The sequence below is a fragment of the Ailuropoda melanoleuca genome, chromosome 2 (genome assembly GCF_002007445.2).
Source record: "Ailuropoda melanoleuca isolate Jingjing chromosome 2, ASM200744v2, whole genome shotgun sequence".
NCBI lineage: Eukaryota > Metazoa > Chordata > Mammalia > Carnivora > Ursidae > Ailuropoda > Ailuropoda melanoleuca.
Window position 1 is genome coordinate 171,829,233 of NC_048219.1, and position 24,533 is coordinate 171,853,765.

The 24,533-nt window shown below is 42.2% G+C and overlaps 1 protein-coding gene across 1 annotated transcript; it reads right to left on the reverse strand.

The window, feature by feature from the left end:
• Positions 1–828: 828 nt before the first annotated feature.
• On the reverse strand, positions 829–23,779 carry C2H2orf80 (chromosome 2 C2orf80 homolog). The gene is made up of 8 exons (XM_034642510.1): positions 23,645–23,779; positions 23,020–23,100; positions 20,322–20,452; positions 14,304–14,391; positions 13,839–13,910; positions 7,756–7,843; positions 7,332–7,453; positions 829–1,290 (listed from the first exon to the last, which is right to left on the reverse strand). The coding sequence occupies exons 1-8, from the start codon at positions 23,777–23,779 to the stop codon at positions 1,282–1,284; spliced, it is 726 nt and encodes a 241-aa protein (XP_034498401.1). The 3' UTR covers positions 829–1,281.
• Between the last annotated feature and the right edge of the window lie 754 nt (positions 23,780–24,533).

Below are 24,533 nucleotides of genomic sequence, written 5' to 3' on the forward strand. Positions count from 1 at the left end.
CCTCCCATCCCTGTCTCTCCCACCAGCCGTCTCCTAGGGCTGCTTCTTGTTTTCAAAAGCAGCATCATGATTTGCCTACATTTTCCCTTCCTGGAGCATCACGGTTTCACAGAGCCCAGGTGACTGCCTGAGGAGCTTTCTTCACTGCTGCTGTCCTACTGATTTGAAGCGCTCCTCAGCTATGCAGGGCTGCGGGAGGCCTTCAGTCCCCAGCTCGTTTTTGTCACCTGTGTGTATGTAGAAAGACGGAGTCAAACGCCTCCGTGGGTCTTCGGGCAGCATGTAAAGCAGATGTGCAGCTGTCAAAAGGACAGACAGCAGTAGCCATGAAGAAAGAAATGTTCCCTCCCAACTAGCAGAGCTAGACCACAGGAAATGGGGCAAAGTCGTAGGACACTAGACCGCATACCCAGGGACCACAAGTCACTGATTCATCCCCTGCTTCCCTGCCAGTGCTGCAGGCCTACTGGTAAACCTCAGTTACGGCCATAACCGAACCCAGGTGGAAAAGGCAGCATCGGTCTCCCCAACAACAGTGCCACATCGGGGTGCACCACCATTTCCGGTGAAAGCCAACAAACCAAACACGTGTTTTTGCACGTGTTAAAGACAACTGTTCTGCAGACAGGTGGCCCATCAAAACCTTAAGAGAGGCGTAATCTGTACTCACATTCATTTGGTCAAATTGTTACTACATGTATCTACAAGCCAAACCACCGGCCTCATCAGCATTTTGGAAAGTGCTGAAAGACTAGATCATTTTCTTTTTCCTAATAGTCATTATATTTACTGAAAGAAAGCCTGCCCTCACGTTTCTTTTAACGCTTTATTGAAATGATTTTAGATGTTTCCATGTGAGAACATAGTAAGGCAATGAATGACAGATTCATTTTATTTCGGATCGAAACTTTGGGAAACTGCGTCCGACCCCACCACTCTGCAATATTCGTGCTAAACATTCGTGAAATGTGCTGCAAAGCCAGTCTGCTCTGACATCGAAATACTACATAGTCTGAAAATTCTCCCACCAGCAGTCTTCCAGTTACAATGAAATAGCATAAGATATACACTTAAAACACACACACACACACACACAATATAGACACACGATAGGACTCTAAGAGAAGAAAGCCCAACATCCGAAGAAACATTTCAATAAACTTTGCACCAAAAGCTAACTTTAAAGAAAAATGTGCTGGCAAGAGTTGCAGTGTTAAGATGATGTTTCTTTTCCTCTCCCAGAGACTTTATTATGAAGTTCCATGGTGCAATCCCAAGTTTCTAAGTGACCTGCAGGATAAAAAAAGTGATTTTGGTATCAAGTCCATCAGTTTAACATGTACACAGACATTAGCTTTCAGTCTATAGGGAGTTAAGGTCAAATATCAAATACTAAGTTACTGACAAAGATGGATTAAAATATGTGTAGGTACAAAAGAACTTCCATGGAATTGTTCCGAGAGGTTTGGCAATTGAGTTATATTTCTCAACCAAATACAGTATATGATCTCACACTGAATCCTGTACAGAAAGAAAAAAAATGTTTAGCAAAGGACATTATTGGGTCACTTGGCAAAATTGGTATGTAGATGGTAGATCAGATACAAGTATCAATGTTAGATTTTCTGAAGTTGATCATTATACTATGGTTATTTCAGGAATGACTTTGTTCTTAGGAAATACACACTGAAGTATATAGGGGTATAGTGATACAGTGAGTGTAACTCAGATGGCTCAGAAAGAATTTTATATCTCTATACAGAGAGAAAGACGAAAAGAGAGAGACAGAGGCAGGAAAAATGGTGATACTAATGGAACAAGACACTAACAACTGGTGATACTGAATAAAAGGCATGTGAGGGCTCTTTGTGCTATTCTTGCAATTTTCCTCTAAGCTCAAAATTATTTCCAAATGGAAACACAAATAATAGAAGTTATACTTCTTTTGACTAACCATACCTAAAGCAAATAATTTCTTTTTTGCCCCCGAATAGTTGTGTATTATGCTTATGCCATATTATTTTGAAATGTTACATATTGCTTTGAATTTTAACTTGAATCGCCATCCCTCCATTTCTGATGGAGGGGTGCTGAAATCTCAAGCTACGATAGTGGAGCCAGTGATTTCTCCCTGCAGCTCTATCCATTTTTACCTCATGTAGCTTGATAGTCTGTTGTCCGGTGCACACATGTTAAGGTTTGTACGTCTTCTCAGAGAATTGACCCCTTTATCAAATGCCTTTCTTTATCCCTGATAATTTTTCTGCTTTTGAAGTCAGCTCTGTCAGAAATTAATATAGTTTTTTCTTGCTTTTGATTAGGGCTGGAGTGATTTATTTTATCTATCCATTTACCTTTAATCTATCTGTGCCTTTATATTTGAAGTGGGTGTCTTGTAGATGACATATAATCAGGTCTTGTTTTCTGATCCACTCTGACATTTTCTTTTTTCTTTTCTTATTCATAATTTTATTATGAAAATTTTCATCCAGAAAAGTTGAAATATTTGTACAATGAAAATACATAGGCCTACCACCTGGATTCTGCAGTTAACAGTTTGGATTTCCTTCTCTCTGCTTGCATTGCCCATCTGTTCTTGCATGCTGTCTACTTTATCCATTAGAGCTCTTAGCATATTAAATCAGATTTGTTTCAAATTCCTGGTCTGATAGTGCCAACATCCCTGCCATGTCTGTTTGTAATGCTTGCTCTGTCTCTTTAAATTATGTTTTATGCATTTTAGTATGCCTTGTAATTCTTTCTTGATAGCTAGACTTGATGTCCTGAGTAAAAGGAACTCTCTAATAGGTCTTTAGCGATGTGGTGGTGGGATGTGGGCTTAAGGTAAGGGTTCTGCAATCCTCTGATTTGATCTCAGTCTTTAGTGAGCCTGTGACTCTGGACTTGCAACCTCAGAGGTGTTTCTCAATGTTTCCTCTCCTCCAGCTGGGACCAGATGACTAGAGCTGAGTGAAGTGGGTATTTCTCTTCTTCTAGGTCAGCTGGGTTCTGATAAAACGTCAACAGGTTAGGCTATAGGTAACTAGTAGCCACTCAGGGTAGGCCTTGCTAAGAACAGAGCGCTCTGTTGCATTTAAAAAGGATTCCTCCCCTCCTCCACCCACCTCCACCCCTACCCCTCGCTGCTGGAAACATGAAAGGAATTTTCTCCAGTATTTACTGTGAGAACCTGGCAGATCTCGTGCAGGTAAATCTCACAAAATTGTGGGTACCCTGCTATGACTGGGTCCCCCTGGAGTTTTTAACCCTCCTAGTTGTGTGCACAGAGTTTCCTGTGATTTGCCAATTGCATTTAAGGGTTTCCTACTCCAGCGCTGTATGTCGGCAGCTTCTGCCTGGGAGTCTTCGCTCTGGTGAACTCTAACTCCCCTATATCCGCCTGTCTGTCTCTCCGACCCTGGGGGCAGAGGTTTGCCCTTTGACCTCCCCCTGTCTTACAGATCCAAGAGGAATTGTTGATTTCTCAGCCTGCTCAGCTTTTTCGTGTTAGGAGGAGTGGCAGTTTCTAAATTCCTTGCCTGTGGAACTGGAAACCAGAATCCCTCAAACTGCCCTGTCTCTGTATCTTGTTCGGTCCACGATACTGTGACTTTGTCAGTAGCAGTAGTCACAGGAGTGCCTGTATTATTGCTTGCCACGTTCCTGGCACTTTTCTAAGCCGTTCCATATATGTTAGCTCATTTAAGTCCTTGTAACAACCTTATGAGATAGGTACTGTTAGAATCCTTTCTTTATAGATGAGAAATGGAAGCACAGAGAGATTCACTTAACAATTCATGCCAGTTATTAAATGGCAGAACCAAGAGTCACCTCTGGGCTGTGTGACTCCAGAGTCCACCCTCTTCATCACCAGTCTGTCTCCTAGCTCTTTGGTATGGTCCTGTCCATTTCGAATCCATTTCCCGGTAATGTGCTCAGTATCGACACTTTCCTAGGATATGGTGCTGTTCATATTCATTTTGACTAATCAATGGATTACTAATATCAATATAGTATAAAAGAAGTCTTTAAAACTATTTCCCCAAATATCTGGATTGTTTAAAAAATTTTTTTCTCCCTTTCCCTTACTTTATGAAGCAATTTTGTGGTTTGAAATACATAGAACATTCTGAATGAGGCATTGTTTTATCTTGAGGTTGAAAAAAGTTGTTCACCAGCTAAAAGACATGATACCATATCCATAAACATATGGATAAGGAAAAGACTCGAAGCTGAAATATATAAAATGAAAAACCTCTTCAAGCAATAAACTGTGGAAGTGTATTTTCCATACATTTTTTAAAAAGATTTATTTAGGGGCACCTGGGTGGTTCAGTGAGTTAAGTGTCTGTCTTTGGCTTAGGTCATGATCCTGGGGTCCTGGGATCGAGCCCCGAGTGGGGCTCCCTGCTCAGTGGGGAGCCTGCTTCTCCCTCTTCCTCTGCCACTGCACCCTGCTCATGGTCTCTCTCTAATAAATAAATAAAATCTTAAAAAAATAAAAATAAAATAAAATATTTATTTATGTTAGAGAAAGAGCAAGTGTGAGTGTGCAAGTAGGGGGAGGGGCAGAGAAAGAGAATCTTCCTCCCCACTAACCATGGAGCCAGATGTGGGGCTCGATCTCATGATCCATGAGATCATGACCTGAGCCAAAACCAAGAGGTGGACACTTAACTGACTGAGCTACCAAGGTGCCCATTTTCCATACATTTAATAAAGATATTTCTTTCATTAATTTCTAACAAATCAGTAGGACACATGTATATATATTTATATGTATATGTACAGAAAATATTTGAATATCACAAGAAATATTAAGAGTGGTTATTTCTGAGGAATAGAACAGGGGTGTGGGGAAGGGGGAATTCTTTTGTTTTTCATTTTATACTTTCTGTATTGTTTGAAATTTTTGCCGTAAGCATGCTATTACTATTATAATGCTTTAAGCTAATTTAAAAAGTACTTTACTCAGAAATTGGAAAAGATGCTAAAGTACATGAGTAATAAAGAATGAACAAAAACCATAAATGTGTTTTCTGCTGTTTGATTTTTAGGAGGACTTTGTGGAAAGGATTCATCTCAAGACCTGTTCCTACTGCAAAATGGGCATTTATTCTTTGGACATCCTTACAGGCATTAATTAACCTATAGAAATGGCTGGTCCCTAGAAATGAACTTCTCAAACAGTATAGACAGAGCATGGTGTTTTGAGAGCACTCAGAACCATGTAGTTATTGCCAATTCACTTATCAACAATAATTACTGAATAGCTACTGCTTGCAAAGCACTTTATATACATGTGGGAAATAATAAGGAAATAAAAGATCTGCTTCCATCAAGAAGCCAACAATCTTCAGTGGTTATGGAAGAATATATGCAGGAAATGAAGTTATATTTTCAAAATAAACATACCAATGAGTCATCTTGAGCTCTGGATTTTCAGTACATAGGATGCATAGGTGAGCCTCAGGGGGTCTAAGAACCTCTGTTTCAGAGATCTATTCTTTTTTTAAAAAGTATTTTATTTATTTGGGGTGTCTGGGTGGCTCAGCGGTTAAGCATCTGCCTTCAGCTCAGGTCATGATCCCAGGGTCCCGGGATTGAGTCCCACATCAGGCTCCCTCCTCGGCGGGAAGCCTGCTTCTCCCTCTCCCACTCCACCTTCTTGTGTTCCCTCTCTTGCTGTGTCTCTCTCTGTCAAATAAATAAATAAATAATCTTTAAAAAATATTTTATTTATTTGACAGAGAGAGAGAGAGAGAGAACAAGCAGGGGGAGCAGCAGAGGGAGAGGGAGAAACAGACTCCCCACAGACCAGGGAGCCTGATGTGGGGCTCGATCCCAGGACCCTAGGATCATGACCTGAGCCGAAGGCAGACGCTTAACCGACTGAGCCACCCAGGTGCCCCTCAGAGATTTATTCTTTTCATGATTAAGGTTAAAGTCTAGATATCAGTGTGTGTGTGGGGGGGCGTGCATATGTGCATGCGTATGCTTCTGTGTTATTTCTGGAGTAACTTTTTTCTTGCTGTTCTGTTTTACTTTCTAAAACTTGCTATATCCAAACTCATATTTAAAAAAAAAAAACACAACAAAACTTCATCTTACTTCAAACAGTTCTTCAGTAACAGATATGGTTCTAGAAAAGCTATGCCTTCAAACCTCATTATAGCAAATATCTTTAAAAGAAAACTCGTCCAGTAAAGATTTCCCAATAGTGGTGTTGTTAAGTTACTAGAATAACACTTATTAAAACCCTAATGTGACCAAAGAGTTCAGGTTGTTCCTAAAGCATTTGCTATGATAAAGTTACATTTCTCACCAGTTGATAGTTGGCCTCTAAAACCTGAGTGAACCCTGGGCCTGACGTGGCCCAGTCTATCCAGAAATTCACGTTACAAAATGCGCAGGACAGCACCCAAACTAGATTGTAAGACATTCTAATTTTCACCTGTGTTTCATTTTCACTTGTGTTTCTTAAAGCAAACCCAATTCATAACCCAGTGTACCAAGTTTCAAAATTCCAATTTCCCTTTCCTACCTTACAACCCTGCAGCCGGCCCATCAGTCTCTCATTCAGCAAAGTCCTAAAGCAGCCCAGGTGGCCAACTGTACCGCGTACCTGATTCTCTCCCCTCTCAGCTTTTATTATGTGACTAACTTGGTCTCCTGACGTCTTTTTACATTTCCTTTTCACTTTGCACAGGACAGTAGAGAGCCTGGGCCTGGAAGGGCCACGAACTCTCCTGCCTTTCTCCCTTGTCTCCAGCCCTGCGCGTCTTGGACCATTCTCTGAATTCGGCAGCATCAATGTCCCAGGAATCAGAGGGACAGGGCAGGAGCAGCAGAGATACAAAGCAGGCAAACACAAACTTTCATTAGAGAGAAAGGGGCCAGGAAGAGAAACCTTTAGGACAGAGACATTCATATACATCTCCTCAGCACACTTCCTTGAATCAAACAGTACCAGCTGATTAAGTGGTGACTAGCATTTCCCAAATGCTAAAAGATAATCCTGGTTTGTATTTATTTAGGGTTTACTCTGCACCAAGCACTCACCTAATCTCTTAACATGCGTCATCCCAGTTTTCTAGCCCGACCACTTGGAGAGGAGGTACCCTTACTTTTCCCACTTTGCAGAGGAGGAAATGAAGGCGTAGAGAGGTTACATAGTCCGCCTGAAGTCACACAGCTGGAATGTAGTGGTTTCATTCAGATTCAGACCTGCAGCCTCTAACCCCAAAGGCTGGACTTTTAACCACAAGATCAGTAAAGTACTCCCCAAACGCTTGGTATCAGTTTGGTCTGATTTACATTTTTAGACCTACTTTGTTCTTTGGCTGGGTGTCCAAGGATCCATGTTTTGAACATTTCCACGCTGTGGTATCTGCTTGCCTTGCAGAGTTGCTGGTGACATTTTTATTTGTGGCTCCCCTTCTTAACTTGACACCTAGAGACACATGTGGTAACCGGAACTGTATCAAAAAAATTTTTTAAAAAACGAATCCACCCACAGTTTTAGATCCTTCCCTTCTAGAGTGCCTTGCTCCCATCACTAAAGGGTCTGAGAAGTAAGACTTCCCTGATGCCTATAATGAAGGGAAATTAAGTCATGAGTCCTTCTGGTTTGTTTTTTCTTTATTCAACTGGACAGAGAAATCTTATTACCCTCACAACTTTGGCCTTCCTTCGTGAGTTTACCTCTTAGTTTTGCTTAACTTTCCTTAGGCAGGTGAAAGTAAAGAGTCTTACTCTGTTTGTGGGCGTATTCTGCTGCTTGGGGCGCTGTTAACATAGCAAAGGGATGCAGGGAGAGGCGGAGAGGTGGAGCTCGGGGAACCTGAAAGGAAAACAGTCCTTTTTTTAAAAGCTGCACACGCTTTGTGCTGTTAACACCTGCTAATTATAGCACTTGGTCTATTGAACCAACCCATAGTCCTTAGCCTAAGCACCTGTCAGGGAGACTCACATTTCACACAGCACGCACGGTCCTACAACTGCCTTTTGCTCCCACTCTTGGTCCCCTTTGTCCAGGATGTCCTTTCCTACACGGATGCTCTTCACATCATTGCCTTTTACCTGGGATAACAATTTGCTCCTTTTCTGCCTAGAGGCTCCTACTTTTCGTTTGAGATGTAGCTCAAATATCACCTTTTCTGAGAAACTTGCCCTGTGTCTTCCCACCCCCACGCCCCCTGCTCTCCTATGTGGGCACCCCGCACCCCCACCTTACCTCAAGGCAGAATGACTGACTCACCCATCTGGGAAGTCAAAGCATGCACTCACATAGAACAACCCCAATGGGTTGTAGTTAGTTATAGCCCACAGTCTGCTGTACTGGAAACTTCTTCAAGGTTAGGACTGTCTCTTCATTCCTTCCTTCCTCCAACAAGTTTTCGGTGAGCACCTACTATGGGCCCTGTATCAGGGGCTGTGGTTATGAAGACAGACAAGGTTCCTGCCCTTCTGGAGCCGAGTGAGGAAATGCAAACAATAAACCATCCAATGTGATACGTTTGATAAACAAAACAAAATGATGTGCTAGCAGGTGACTGGACAGCCACCGCTTCAGACAGAGGGCCAGAGAAATCCTCCAGAAAGAAGCAGTGTTTCAGCTGAGATTTCTAGAACGAGTGGCCGCCAGTTAGGGAAAGTGCTGGAGAGGCGTGCTCCAAGCAGAGGGAACGAGAAGGTCTTCTGGGAATAACCTGTGTTTCTAGACACAGAAAGGGAGCTAGGGTGGCAAGAGCATAGCGAGAAAGGAGAAACTGTAGATGGGGCTGAGAGGGAGGCAGGCAGGCGCCAGATAATCTGGGTCCCTGTTGGCCACGGTAGAGAGCTGTGCGTCATTCCAGGACTCAGTGGAAGTCATTGAAATAGTTTCAAGCTGCAGTGTGACCAGGTCTGATTTGGGGTTTAAAAAGAGTGCTCTGGCTGCCGGGTGGAGAATGGGTTGGGTGTGGAAACAGGAGCCCAGTTAGCTAATGTAACCTTCTCTCTGCAGTGCTGCAGTGAGTGCCCGGTACCTAGGAGGCCCTCAAGGGTCACTGACTAGTTGAACGACTACCAGTCTAGTCAAGCGATAGTGGTTAACAGCATGGACTTTAGTGTCAAACAGGCTGTGCGTGAGTGCGGGCTGCACCACCTACAAGATGTGTGACCTCGGGCATGTCACCTAACTCCTCTGTGTCTGTTTATTCATGTGATAATAATAATACTCATAATGGCCTTATAGGGTTGTGGTAGGAAGCTCTTTTATTGGACACACAGAGACATATAATAGAAATCATCCAAATGTCTAAAATGGAAGAATATATAGAGAAATTGTGGCATACTCTTACAGCACAATGCTGTGTGCAGTGAAAATAAACTGCAGGGATGAATTTGTGCAGCATAGTGCTGAAGGACAAAAGAAAGCCCTGGAATAAAACATTTGCTTCAGTTATAAAGACTGCTTTTTGTATTACTTCTATCAAGTTCAAAGAACACGTAAAACTAAACAATGTATTGGTGAGACATGCATATGTGGTAAAACTAGGAAGAAAGACAAGAAAATAATAAACCCACAGTTCTAGATAGTAGAAAGAAACGTGGAGCGACAGGAAGGGTAGGGGCTGGAGAGGGTGCACGGAGAGCTCCCAAACTGTTGAAACTGTTCCATTTCACCCCCCTGGTGGAGTTGTTGCTTGCTTGGGCTTTATACTTTAAACATGCATTGTAAGAATTCATTTGGACATAATGGATATCGAAAGCATGGTTTTCCATCTCCCATTATGAAGACCTGCCAATATTGAACTTTTGTTTAAACCCAATGGGTCCCTCTCCTTATTGTGAAAATCCTTTTTCATTTCTGTACACTTCAGGCTGGGTTAGCATCCTTCAAAAAGAGAAAACACTCGTCAGATTATCATAGTAAGTGCCTGGAGTCTGGGGCTGCAAAAAAGTCTGAGGGGGGAAGATGCGACTGCCACAGAAAGACCAGGCTGCTGTCAGTGGTCTCCTGGATGGGAGACAGGAGTGGGGGTGGGTTTGGAGATAATAGCACTAATGTTGAAGGCTCCCCTCCCGATATGAGTGGTCTCACTGAATGCTCAGAAGGACCTAGCATAGTTTGCTAAGTATAAGCATGCATATTTTCACATAGGGAAAATGGGAATCAGAGAAGTTAAATAACTTATCCAAGGCCACACAACTAGCAAGTGGCTGAGCTGGGACTGGACTGTTTTCCTCTGAAAAGCCTGCTTTGGACTCTGGATGGGGTTAAATGATGGCCGCTCAGACTTTGGTGTGTGGCTGCAGGAAGAGAGAAGGAGTAGAGTTTCTGACGGTCTCCAGCCACCTCTCCTTGTCTTTCTCCTCTCTCGGTTACACTAATTTTTACTCTCTGCATCCCTTTCCTTTTTTTCCTCTTTTTCTGACAAATGGAACTGAAGAATATTTTTATTGCTTGCTTGCTGTATTGAAAGCAGATTTACGCTCCTTTTTCTTCAGCTTAAAATTGAGTAGGTGATTTTATATTTATCTGAAGCTAATTGTAAATACCGTCATTTGTGTGAGACCTTTAGCTGGTTTTTTTTTTTTTTTCCTGTAGGTCCAAGGTCCTCAGCAGAAAAATGGCTCCCTGTCATCAAATAACAGCTCCCTATCAGGAGTAGGACCTCAGGGGCGNTTTCTGGTGAAAAAAAAAAAAAACCCTTAAAAAAAAAAAAAAAAAAAAAGGAGTAGGACCTCAGGATAATAGAATTGGTGAACGACGCTGGGCCCATGATGCCTTTCTGTCACCAGGTGGCAGCAAATACTCCTGAAGAAAGCCATCAAGCCTACGCACAACCCATATTACATCATGTAGCCAACTCAAGCGGCCAGAACGTATCCATAATCTGATTAGTACTCTACAGGGCTTTAAGCTCTTGCTTGGAGAGGATTTTAGCTCTCATTTAGGAGACATTTCATCCACAGGAATCAAATTTATTCAGATATATGCAGCAATTAGAGAAGAATCTTTGTCAATAACTTCTTTTGAACAACCCCATCTCCTAGTTAAAACAATTTTTTTGAAATTATGTTAAACCTCGAAAGACTGTTAAAATAGCTCTTACAATTTAATCTTTGAAATGCTACATTTCCATTGAGACGTTTTAGTAATTTCTTTTTTAAGCTGTGGAGGAGGTCCCGGAGTTGAGCTGACATATAGTGGTGATAGCAAGGCCTGGGCCAGCATTCTTGAAGCAGGGGGGAGCTTGTGGGGTCCACAAGGGTAGAAGATCCTTAGACTCTTGTATTTGTGGCTCAAATGGTATCATACCCTTTGTGATCATTCGGTGTCTAGTATAGGCAAAGTTGGTATTATGTTGATAATGTATAAGGATGCTTGATGGGCTGTTTAATTATTCAGAGCAGTGGTTCTCAACCAGCTGTGATTTTGCTTCTTAAGGGACGTTTGGCAAAGTCGAGAGACAGTTTTGGTTGTCACACTGGGGGAAGCTATTGGCATCTAAAGGGTAGAGGCCGGTGATGCTGCTAAGCGTCCCACAATGCGCGGGACAGTCCTGGCTCCACCCCCACACACAACAAAGGATTATCTGGATTGAAATGTTGAAAAACCTTGATTTATGGGAATATAGAGGAAATCAGATATTCAAGTCCCAAGTACTAGAACCTTAACTATAGTTATTGTTTTAAGGTTACCATGTGTCAAGCATTAAGGGCTTTACTAGTACTAATTCACCTCATTTCCCACAACAATACCATTTTCTGGTCCCTGTTTTTATGATGAAATCAGGGGTGATGAAATTTAGAAGACTTGCCCAGAATTCCTCTGCTCAGAGTGGTTCAAACCCAGGCAGCCTGGCTTTAGAATCCTCGTGTTGAACCCTTACCCCAAGCTGCCTTCCAGATACAAACCAATAAATGAGCTGATATCCCAGTCATATCATGTAACAATATACAAATGCAGGTGTTTGAAGGAAAGCTCCCTCCATGACCATCTTATCTACTTCCCTTTGGAGCTGGTCATTATGTAGTGCATGTGCACATCTGGGCTTTTTGTTTTTGGTCACCGATGTGAGGACAGAGATTGTGCACAACCAAACAAGGAATGTGGTGAATAAAGTCTCTTTACTGAATAAGTGAAAGACTGGATAGATAGATTTCTGATAGAAATTGGCCAGCCCACCTCTAAAGAGCATGGCTTCCTATTCTGGCCCTTTAAAATGAACCCGGCTACTTGGTTACATGGTTTGAGCTACTTGGACACCTGTGTTTACAAACCTTCTTGATTGATAACCCAACCAAGACCAGAACGGTTCATAGGGCCATCCCCTCCAGGATGTGATTTTCCATATTTGCCCTTTGACCTTGTGAGTTGAGGCCAACCAGTCAGCGCCTGATGCCTGCCCTAGCCATCCCCAGGCACCAGAAGTTGTGGAAAAACAAAATGGCTGAACTAGAAGGGGCTGAGCTGAGATATTTATGTGTATGTGTTGGGGGTGGGGGGGGAGGGGAAAAAAGGAACTAAAAGATCTGGACTTTCTTTAAAGGCCAAGGACAGCTTGGTCTCTGAGGAGCATTGGGCCTGGAGTGGCTTATATTTCAACCAAGGTAGAATGTTAGCTCCAACATAAGATATAAGACCCATGAGAAAATTATCTTGTCTGACTTATTCACCCTTATATTCCTTGTACCTACAACTAAATTGAATGAATGAATGAATGAATGAATGAGGTTAAAACTAGGATGATCAGAGGTAAGGTGCTGATGTCCTCTGTGATCAAGGGACCTTGAGTCTCAGGACAAGAGCCAACTTTCACAGGGATTAAGGTGATGGGACAGTTGGATTCAACATTACAATACTTCTAAGTAAATGCTTGACTCTTAGGCTGGACCTGGTGAGCTCTTGGTTTTGTATGACCCTATTGTTTGCTGTATGGTCTATGGATAAAGAACAAGGGGAGCAGGCATTTCTATGGTCATAGCCCTGCCCCTGGTCTGGCCTTCCTGTCAAGTCATGGCGGGACATCGAAGGTGACAGTGTGAGCAGAAGGCTGGGTATGAGGGTATGGATTCTCTCTCTTCCCTCCCTGCACACCCCTTCTGCTCAACTCCCTTTCCTCTTCCCTTTTCTAGAGGTATCTAAAGGTAAACCGATCAGTGTTCACCTCTAAATACCAGCTTGTATTTAATGTTTACTAAATGCGCATATGTCCATAAATAGGAAAAACTGAACTGGCTGTAGAGATCACTCAATACTAAAAAAATTTTTTTTTTTACATCAGTATATGGAAACTCAAAGAGGGAAAGGGACCTCAGGCTCCGTGAAAGTGGTGTCAGAACTCAGGTCATTGGACTTCTGACAGTTGCTGCTTCTACTGCTGGGATTTAAAGGACTCTCATGGGAAGGAGAAGAGTGGCAGCAGCAAACTACAGAATTTATCATGAGATTGAACCTTGCAGATCTTGTCCTAGTTCTAAATGTTCTAGTACATCATGCAAGAGGAGTACTTGGACTTGCCAAATCTACGTTACAAAACGTGTGAGTGAGAATTCTGTCCACCAGAAACAGGGGCAGAATCTAGACTCTAAGCCTGGTGCCCCATTTGCTGCCTCTACTCAGCCTTACGCAAAATACGGTTGTTATTACTGACACAGCCCTCAGGTAAGGAAATCATTTTACAAAGATTTATTATCCAAGTAAGATATGGCTACATCTGGTTTTGTACATTTGATTAAAAAAACTGTTGTTTCATGAGGTTGAAAATGTTAAAAATACACTACAAATGTATAAAATAAATATTCTCTAAAAATCCCTTTTATTGATAGTCTCAGATCACCCCTACCTTAGTAGCCCCAGAATTGGTAGAAGGATCAGCTCCGTACATTTTAAAGACTTCCTCAATTGGGATACTGTTCTGTTAAAAAAACAACAGCACCAACAAATACATTATCATATCATGGCTTTTCTTATATTACAAAACAAAGAAATTATACCTCTGGTATGTCCAGTATCATGTCTGGATAGCATGGGCACTACATAAATAACTTCTGAATAAATGGATACGTCAGAATCTCCAGCATCTAATTATGTATGTCTTTTCATTCCGTTTCTTGCCTTTTAAAGAAATGTTTTCACAATACCACATAGGAATCAAAGACTTTTTATTACATCTTAGAAACATTTAACATTAGTAAATCCTAAGCATTTAGAAAGATTGGTTGAAAAATAAAATAAATATGCATTAATATAAAAATGCACATAACAAATATAAAGTCTCCATAAATGCAAGTAGTGTTCTTTTCCTTACCATTAAGATTCCAGCATAAGATGATAAAATCATTGCTTCTCTTTCTTTCCGGTTTGGATACACAGGTCTGTCATGAAATGGCATTTTCCTAAAGGGGAATATGAATAAATAACAGTGGAAGGTTTATTTTTGTTCTTTTTGACACCTGGTAAGCTTATAATAATAATAATCCATAATTAATCTCCAATGGCCGTGTGTTATGCACTTATTTACAAAACTGAGGTGGTTAGTCTGCCATCAGTAAAGTGCACACTTTGAATTCTGAATCTTCCAACAATGGTGATGAATTTGGTTTCATCTGTCCATGTTTTCACAGCTCTCAAACACTGGCCACTATGGTGGACAATTATGGTTTTGCCAATCTATATCCTCTTCCCCTTATTGTGGCAGAACTCTCCCTTCTTGCTCGGGGGAACTGCTTTACCCATTGTAAGCCTATCTGCTTCTAGGGAAGCCAAGAACACCCCTAGATTCCAAGGGTGGAAAACACACTGTGGACTAAGCTAGTCAGAGTATTCCATCCCCACCCCCCCACCTCCAGACAAGTCAGGGGCTGAGGCACAACTGAGACACAGTTCTGTGGTTTTTTTCTTCATCTATTCTCCTATGGACTGAATATTGTGATAAAATGGGCTAAAATTAAGAATAATGTCCACAGTTGCATGGCTCAGCCAGTTAAGCCTCAGACTCTTGATTTCAGCTCAGGTCATTATCTCAGGGTCCTGAGATCGGGTTCTGAGATCGAGCCCCTGTTGCTGAGTGTGGAGCCTTCTTGGGATCCCCTCTCTCTCTCTCCCTCTTCCCCTCACTCCATTCACGCATGCTCTCTCTCTCTCTCAAAAAAAGAAGACTGTCCACCCACAGGAAATAGTCCAGAAGTAAATCCTGATGACATGATTTGAGTTTTGAATCAAGCCATGCCTAGAGTAGACCTACCCCTGGACTTTTCAAATAAAGTTAATAAATTCCTACTCCCCTCCCATTTGGGGGGAGTTGTTTAAGTCTGTTCAAGCTGGATTTTCTGCTTATTACAACTAAACCCTAATTGATATAGCTATCCAGGACAAGGTAAGTGTTCTAAGGTGATGGAACAGAAAAAATAACTGGCCTCTGAAGCTATTAAATCCTGGCCTCATTAGTTCCTTATTCTTAACAACTGAGTGAGTCTGCCTGACAGATGATCCTGGAAAGGGTTCAAACAGCTCTAGTCCAAATAGTTCAGCTCAGGGATAAATCTAGTTAAATGCTTAAGAACTTGTATTTGATAGTCCTTCGAAAATGACCACAGCATTTACCCACAGAATTGACCATTTTAAAAATCGCGGCACATGCAAAGCACAGTTATATTTCTAAGACACAACATTATGTGTGAGAAAGATCATCTGACAGAAACCAATCAGCAGAGATGCAAAATATGTCAACATGTCTATGTTGACAACTGTGGGGTTTCTTCAGGTGTCTAGCTGGCTAGGGGTCCTCACCCTGCAGTGTTTTCAAATCAGAGTGCCTCACGGTGGAAAATGCCAGACAGAAGCTTTCTCTATCACTACTCATAGTCATACATTTAAAAAAAAAAAGAGGGAAAAAAGGAAAAACCTATTTCAACTCACACTTTTTCCCACTCCAGCCAAGTTAAGTCTTCTGAGTGATCCAGCCATTGCAAAGCAACATTGATGGCCAAGTCATAGTGTGCCTGGAAGCAGGAAGCACAGACAGCAAAGGGAGGGGCTTAGACATTGGCTGAAGAACCCCCTGGGCCCAATGACAATGGCATGGCTAAGCCTATGCTACTATTTTGTCATGTCCACAATGGGAGGATCAACCACTATGCCCAGTAGCCTGATACTCAGATTATTTAGAGATCTTCAGTCATTACGTTTTCCTCTTACTAGGGCCATTTTTAAATCTTTGACTCATGGTGACAGGAAAAGAAAGGATAGATTGTTGGAAAGAAACTAGGAATCAGGCGGGCGACTGGGTGGCTCAGTCGGTTAAGCCTCTGCCTTCAGCTCAGGTCATGATCTCAGGGCCCTGGGATTGAGCCCCGCATCAGGCCCTCTGCTCAGCTGGGAGTCTGCTTCTCCCTCTCACTCTGTCCCCTCCCCCCACTCATGCTCTCTCTCTCTCTCTCTCTCTCTCAAATAAATAAAATTTAAAAAAAAACTGGAAATCAGGGAATAGATTCAAATCTAGATATTGCCAACAACTCATGGTATATCCTTGGGTAAACAACTGATGTTCTCAGGGCCTCAGTTTCCTCAAATTTTAAAATAGAAAAAGGTGAAGGTGGGGGAAGAGGGCCACAGAAAATGATTTTCAATTATGTGAGCAGAATGTCAGAAATGCTCTCCCAGGGGCACAGGGGAGTCAGGGTGAGAATGGGAGGCTTTTGAGTGGAGCTGGGGCTTGAAGGACAGGATGAGGATAACTTCTATCGGTGAAGAAGGACATCCTGGGTGGAGGGGCCCACATGAGCAAAGGACTGCAGGTAGACCCAAATGAGTGGCTTGCTAAGAGTTTTGTATACAGTAAAAAGCTGAGCACCAGTTCAAATGTTCATTCCTATCCTACTGGTCATCTTTCTGGTAATTTCTAAGCATATTCACCTTGTCCCTGTCAAAATCTTCCTCCTCTCCTCTCTATCCCCACCTCTGGAAAAGGGAAGGTTGGTTTTGTCTTGAGGGTTTTAGATGGGTTCTAAGGTTCTAACATTGTCTAAACAATGTACAGTTCGCCCTTGAACACCCAGGGGTTAGAAGCACCGAAGCCTACAGTCTAAAATCATTTTGTAACTTTTTTTTAAGATTTTATTTATTTATTCGACAGAGATAGAGACAGCCAGAGAGAGAGGAAACACAAGCGGGGGTAGTGGGAGAGGAAGAAGCAGGCTCATAGCGGAGGAGCCTGATGTGGGGCTCGATCCCATAACGCCGGGATCACGCCCTGAGCCGAAGGCAGACGCTTAACCGCTGTGCCACCCAGGTGCCCCCATTTTGTAACTTTTGACTGCCCCAAAACTTAACTACTAATAGCCTGCTGTTCCCTGGAAGCCTTACCAACAACATAAACTGTCGATTAACACATATTTTATTTTATGTATTATATTATAGTCTTATAATAAAGTAAGCTAGAGAAAAGAAAATGTTATTACGAAAATCGTAAAAGAAAATACATTTAGGGTACTGTACTATATTTATAAAAAAAAATTCTGTGTATAAGTGGACCCACACAGTTCAAATCCGTGTTGTTCAAGGGTCAACTCTACTTATTTCTTTCAGCGACTAAACCAAACTAGAAAGTGAACAACNAAAAAAAAAAAAAAAAAAAAAAAAAAAAAAAATGGTGATCAGTGGTTGAAACCTAATCCAAAGGTTGGTGCATGGACCAGAAGCCTTGGCATTGCCTCTTTGCTCATCATAAATGCAAATTCCCAGCCCCACCCAAACCTCCCGAATCAAAAGGGCCTGACGCTAAGACCTCATTAAAGCTTGAGAAGCACTTGTTTAATTGACTTAATTTCTCCATTTAACATGTGCCCAGAGAAGCACTTTAGAACCCCAAGGGGAACTGTGCTTCCAGCTCCAGGGAGGGCAGGCAGGGAGAGGGGAAGGGGCAGGGAGAGAGCCTTTCTTCTTATTGCAAGTGGAGTAAACAGGTAAGCATAAAAAAGTTGAGGGTTTATTAATTTCTTTTGAATTAGATCTTTACATAATTTCTTCCTTAATTTCTGTGAAGTGAACTTTCACTACACAATGTGCATCTGAATGTCAACGTGAATAATGAGGAGGGATTTTAGGATTATTCAATTCTGTGGTTTTCTCCACAATGCAAATGCTAAAAAACAAAAGAAAATATTATTATATTAGAGAACTACATAAGTCATTTTGTCAAAAAAATTTTTAACATCACGTATCTAACATTTAACCTTGTACTCATTTGCTTTTTAATCTTTTCTAGGGGAGAAAGAGCAAAGAGCAAAAGTCTCATGACTTTTATGTTCTCATTCTTTTCGCTTTCAGTGTAAAGAGTTGAAAAGACCACGTGGAGGGCCCTAGGGTGAGAAGATGAGGAAGAGATCATTCTGGGAGAATCAAGATTAGCCTTCTTCATGATCTGCATTAGATCCTTGTTCCGTCCCCTGAACACAAATAACACAAATGTGACTTGCATTGGCATGCCTTTCTTTACCATATCATCTAGAAAGGTGAGTTGCCTTCTTCCTTTTGGGTCAAATTCATTTTCCCGAAGTCTGATGCCAATATAATCTCCCCTTAAAAGCAAGAGAGCAGCATTGAACCATCGGGAATGAGAGGGGAGCTCCGTCTGCAGAAGAGTGTTCTTCCCAGTCCCTCCCTCCTCCAGCAAAATACAAAGTCACTGGCGGCTCTGACGGCTCAACTGAGAGTCATTGTGACTTAAACAGCAAGTCTTCAGTTAGACGTTTAAAACGTCTAACTACTAGGAACTTCAATCACATTTATCTAAAAATAAAACTCACGCAGTCGGAACAGAATTGATAGGAACGCAGAGGGGGGAGTGACACATTCCCACAAGCAGAAGAGATTTTGCAAAACCAAAAGGATTGAGAACCCACTGTTTAAAACAAAGATTCCCTTGCTGCCCATGTTAAACTCAGGCAGAATGTCCAAAGTTGAAAATTTCCAGCTATATGATGTTCTGTATGGATGTATTCTCTTGCCCTAAGGCCTTTGTCCCCCCCCCCCATTAGAATGCAAATGCCCTGAGGGGGAGTTATGGGTAAAAACATACCTGGAATTTCACTTTCCTGTGTCCTGTGGAATCCTTTCCTAGGGGCTCTGGCAGGAGAATAGAAAGGGGGCTACCCCGGGGTGCAGGGGATCAGGAAGAGGAAGAGGGACCCAATGAAGGAAAAAGGATTCTGGGTCCCCAGGGTCCATTGCACAGATCCACACTTGGACCTACGGCCGGTTCTGTTTTCAAGGTCTCTACCATGCATTTTGGGCAAGCCACTGCCAGGGCAGAGGGGGTCGTGGGGGAGGGACTAAGATTGTGTCTGGTTCCCAAAAGCTCTTCTGAGTCATTAAGCTAAAGTTAATAAAAATTCTCAAGTTTTGCTTTCTAATTCCAAGATACTCTATTTAAAGTAGCCTAAATGTATTCTTGGGATATAAAATTATATTTATATCAATTTTGAAATTCCAGCTCTACGTGGAGGAATTGACATTTCTGATAACACTTTTTTTTATTATATTGGCCTCCAAACACATACATGTAAATACGTGTAAAGTCATGCATATTTTATTCCAGTATTTCTTAAAGACTTGTTTAAAAATTATTACCATAGTAGACAGAGAAATGATATTTGATGGGGACTGTGAGACGGTGTTTGATAAAAAGGATATCATTATTGTGCCTATAATGTATAAGTAATAGCAAAGCCTTTTCCCCTCTTTTTATGTGCTCTGATTTTCAACAACCTCTTTAAAAAGTACCAAGTCACAGAAAACTACCACAGGAGAAAATTTTTTTTCCAGGGGAAAATATGACATTTTGTTTGTTTGTTTGCTTTTTTTAAAGTTTGGATGTCAAGAAAAGGAGATAAATTATTTAGTTGGTAAGACTGACAATAAGAGAGGCAGAGGCTGCAGGTGAAATGCTGAGCCCTTGGGTACATTTTGCAGAAATCTCTCCTCTATCTTTCACCAGCAGGGCCCTTTTGAAGGCGCATCCTGACCAGTACGGGCAGTCTGGGTTGGGGGCTCAGCTGTTAGGCTCTAGAATGCTGATGCCTCCGATATGCACGATCCTGGCAGAAACATCTTCCCAAGAGTCAGCATCCTGCTTTGCACCACATGTAAGGCCTCTCAGGCAGGAGGCAGAGCCTAGATCGTCTATCTGGCTTTCTCCTTCAGTGCAGGAAGAGATTCGTCCTCAGGCTTTTACCCACCCCCTCCTCCCGCCAATATCCAGACCATCTATGACCTGAAACCCACCGAAGCCCGAGTGTAATAAAAGTTTATTCTCCATCATACTTACAGGAGCCTCTTCATTTCTTTCTTTAGCAGCTTTCTTTCCATGATTAAAGCCTTGTCCGACTGAGCAGGTATCTGCAGCCTACACTGCACCTGATATCCTTGGGGAAGACCCAGGCTCTCTGAGCCTATAAGCTACAGCAGCAAATCAGACAGAATTTGAGTTAGGGATGCTATCACTCCAAATACCAGTCATGGAGTCCTAGGCTCTGGAAGGGAGCCGGGAGTGCGCAGAGCTCAGACCTCTTATCCAGCAGGTTCCAGGTGAGAATTAAACTGGCTGGAGGGTCGGGGGGTGGGAGGGGAGTGCACTGTACCTTGAATTTGTCTGACACCCCTTATTCTTTCCAAGTTTCCCAACATCCACCATTTACTTATCCTTGCAATAAACTAGCAAGTAGAACAGTCACTGCTCAGGTAATAGTAGATGAGACTATTTGGACAGAAGCATCCAAACATGCTATGATCTGAATATGTGAGTTCTGTGTGCATTCAACATAGTTAATAGCAGGGAATCCACCTTGGTACAATGGCTTATAATGGGATTTTCTATAGAACCCATGTACAACTTCCTGTGGCCAGAAGGTCCTGGAAAGAATACGTCACCATGGCAAATATGAGGTCATATCTTCAGTTCTTATCTCCACAGTGAACCAGAAATTGGAATTTAGGGAATGGGGTCGCAAGGGGTTTGAAGTCACAAAAAGGAGTTTATAAAAACAAAACATCACTTTTCAGTGGGGTGCCTGGGGAAAGGTATAAGTCGGATGTCAACTATGTCTGCAATGTTTTATTTCTTAAACAAGATCAAAAAGCAAATTGTGATGGTTAATCTTATGTGTCAACTTGGCTAGGTTACTGTGCCCAAGGATTTGTCAAAAATTATGCAGGGTGTCTCTGTGAAGGTGTTTTTTGGATGAGGTTAATATTTAAATCAGTGAACTTTGAGTAGAGCAGATTACCCTCCATCATGTGGTTGGGCTTCACCCAGTTAACTGAAGGCTTAAATAGAAGAAAGATTGACTTCTCCCAAGCAAGAAGGAATTCTGCCAGAATTCCCAACCTGAGTCTCCAGCCTGCCAGACTATCCCCTTCAGATTTTGGACCGGCCAAGTCACCGCAATCATGTGAGCCAATTCTTTAAACTAAATCTCTCTCTGTGCATGTATAGGCATATATACATATATTTTCTGTTTCTCTGGAGAACCCTAATACACAAATATAAAAAAAAGGTTAACATTTGTTGACTCTGGGAAGATAAATCCACAGATATTCATTATATTACCTTCTGTACTTTTGAAATTGTACATGTGTTTTTAAATCATTACCATGAATATGGCTGGAATAGATAACTTTAGAAAATTTTGAAAAAAATTGCTATCTATAAACATTAAGCTTTATTTGATTCAGCTCACCAACAATAAGCAGAGAGAAAACAGGATGTCATTAATTTAAATGAATTCTTCACCAGACCAATTTCATTATTCTGGACCATTCTTGCGGCCACTGCATCTGCTTCAGTCTTGGATGGGATGTGGAAAAGATGAAGATGAAGGGGGCGCAAAGTAAGAGCATTCCATAGGAAATGAATGAATTACAGAGATAGTAAAATAGTTCTCTACAGGAGAGTCCATTGGGAGAGAATACTACAAGCCAGAGAGGGGACCTCGTAGCCTGGAAAGAAAAGCACTGGATTAGGAGGGCCAGATGCTGGGATGTGGTGTCCACTCCACCACCGACTGACTGAGGGGGCTGTAACCAAAAGCCTCTTGGCTCTTCTGCACCCGAGTTTCAGGTGTTGTCTAAAAAATGATGAGCTTGGCTAACATCATCCACAACACCCTAGCACTCAAAACTTCATAAGGGCTAGCATTGTCATTCTACTTCATTAAGTTAGAAAAGCATTTGTTGGTAGACCATTTGTCTTATCTCAATTCCTTGACAAGGGTCTGGGTGGGCTCCCTTAGCTTGGATGCCTGTTTCAAAAGCAAACGTCTTAGCATTTGCTTTAACCCATTCTTGTTTGTAATTCTGAGGCAACCCTTTGATTTTCAGACTTACAAAGCATAAAATATGCGTCTCTTGGCCACTGTGACAGCTTCCTCTTAGACCACCCTCCCCGACCACCATTCAATATGGTATAATATACAAAGGCTGAAATCTTAAAAATATGAGCATGTCCCACCCCCAGGAGGTCCAAAGACCCAGTAAGCCTATCCGCTAGCTGTGTCACCTTGGATAAGTGAATTTGCCTCTCTGTGTTTTTGCGTTTCCTCTTCCGTAAAACAATAGTGGAATGTTTGGAGAGGTCCCTACTAGCTGTAGAGTTCACTGCCTTACATGCATTGAGTATCTGCCTGGCTGAAAGGGGGCCATTTTCATAGTCTATTTAATTTAAATTTGAATTCAGCCAGTCACCCTTCTTTTCTATCTATAGAGCTTTAACAAAAAACAAGACTCTGGCTGGAAATACACACAAAAGAGCTAATGGAAAGATGTCAGCTGTCTCAGGCATTGGCTGATTCATAGAAACCAAACCCCCAGAAGTCACAGCCTTGCTCTGTAAGGATATCATGCTCTGAGTATCTGTACACTCCACGCAGATCCCCTCTCCACTCCCCTACATCTATGATACAGGACTCTCAGATAGTTTTCTATTAGGTGCCCAGCTCTTAACAAATTCCCCTTTCAGAATCTCTCACCAACCAGAGACGGATTCCGGAGCTTTTGTTCTCTCCCTGCTTCTGGAGGCGTGCCGGAGCACGGAACATCATGGGCTTGGGCTGGTGTTCACAGACATCAGGAAAGCCCATGCTTTTTTATTGGTTGCTAGGAAACAGTGACTGAATGAAAATAATTTGTTCTTACCCAGCCCGCCTCACCCCTGCCGTCCTGCAGGGGAAAGAATGTCATATATTTAGGACAGGATTGTGACCCTGACCTGGAGTTCACGTATCTTTTTACCTGAGTAGGCTTCAGTTTCCCACCTAAATGATTAATCAGAAAGCTGAGAGGATGCGAGAAGTCCCCCTCCCCCGGGGTTTTTTATAGCACTTGGCTGCAGACTCAGGAGTCAACTGATGACTGAGGAGGGGTTGCCTGGGAAGCCAGGGAACCTGTGGCTCCTTGCACACTTAGGGTGCCCAGAGGTGGGAGAACTGAAGAGACTGGCAGCTGAAGGTGGGAGAACTTGGTACAAAGCATCACCGATCCCCCCCTGCTAAGCAGTCTCCCTGCCTCCTTTGCCTCCTCATCCTAAGTACTTCCCGCCCTGCTGAAAGCTTGCTCACGGTTTCCCACCGCTATTAGAAGAAGACTGAAACTCACCGTGGCCTGTCCGGGCGTCAACTCCAACTGGACAGTGCGGAGTTTATTCTGGGCCATGTACGCCTGGGCGTCCGTATCACTTCCGCTCCTCTCCGTGGACCCAGTCTCTTGGTTACTAAATCCTAGGTGTTCCATGAGTGACAGTAAAAACTCTAGATGTGGATTTTTATAGACTAGTTGTTCACTCCACATTGAATTGATAGTGTATCCAGACATGGCCAGGCTTTGTGAGCCTAAAGTTTATACCATTTGAATTTTATGCAATTTAAGAAAAAAAATGCAAAACTGTGAATACAAAATTGAATGTTTTTTAGAACCATTAATCACAAAGAGCTGACAAATGCCACACATTAAAAATATAGGGAAAAAAATCACAGGATTATCTTTATTATTAACTAAAATAGCCTAAAATTCTTTTTTCTTACATACTTTTTGATGACTTCTTAATATGACCAAGATTTTGTAATTTTATTTTCTATTGAGAGATTAGAAAGATAATAAAGTCTTTCCTCGAGTGTGGTTGTTTGCAATTATTTTTAATTATGAATAAAATATTAGAATAAACTAAAAGTTGTTTTTCAGCTTACTAACTTACTGTTAGTGATGCCTACTTTCTAATGTTTGCCACAATTTCCTGCTCCCCCAAGGTGTTCCTTGCCCAAGGGACAACCCTGGAGAACTTTAGCCTTGACCTTGTTAGGCCGGTTCACTCTTGCCTCTCTTCCGCATCTCCCTCCCACCCAAGCTGAAGCTGCTGCGGCTGGTCTGACTCAGCCAAGACTTATCAACTCCAGTGCTCTCCTCCCCAGCTTCAGTTCTTGGAGACCCAGAGAGGGTCCAGGTGCTTAATGGATCAACAGGGGCTGCTGGCTGCCAAGACCCACCATTG

Coding starts and splice junctions, on each gene's coding strand:
- C2H2orf80 (XM_034642510.1), bottom strand. CDS start 23,779: ATGGAACACCTAGGATTTAGTAACCAAGAGACTGGGTCCACGGAGAGG. Junction 23,101..23,644: donor TGACGCCCGGACAGGCCACG/GTGAGTTTCAGT, acceptor TGTGAACACCAG/CCCAAGCCCATGATGTTCCG. Junction 14,392..20,321: donor AAAGAAATGAAGAGGCTCCT/GTAAGTATGATG, acceptor ATTCCCCTTTAG/GAAAATGCCATTTCATGACA.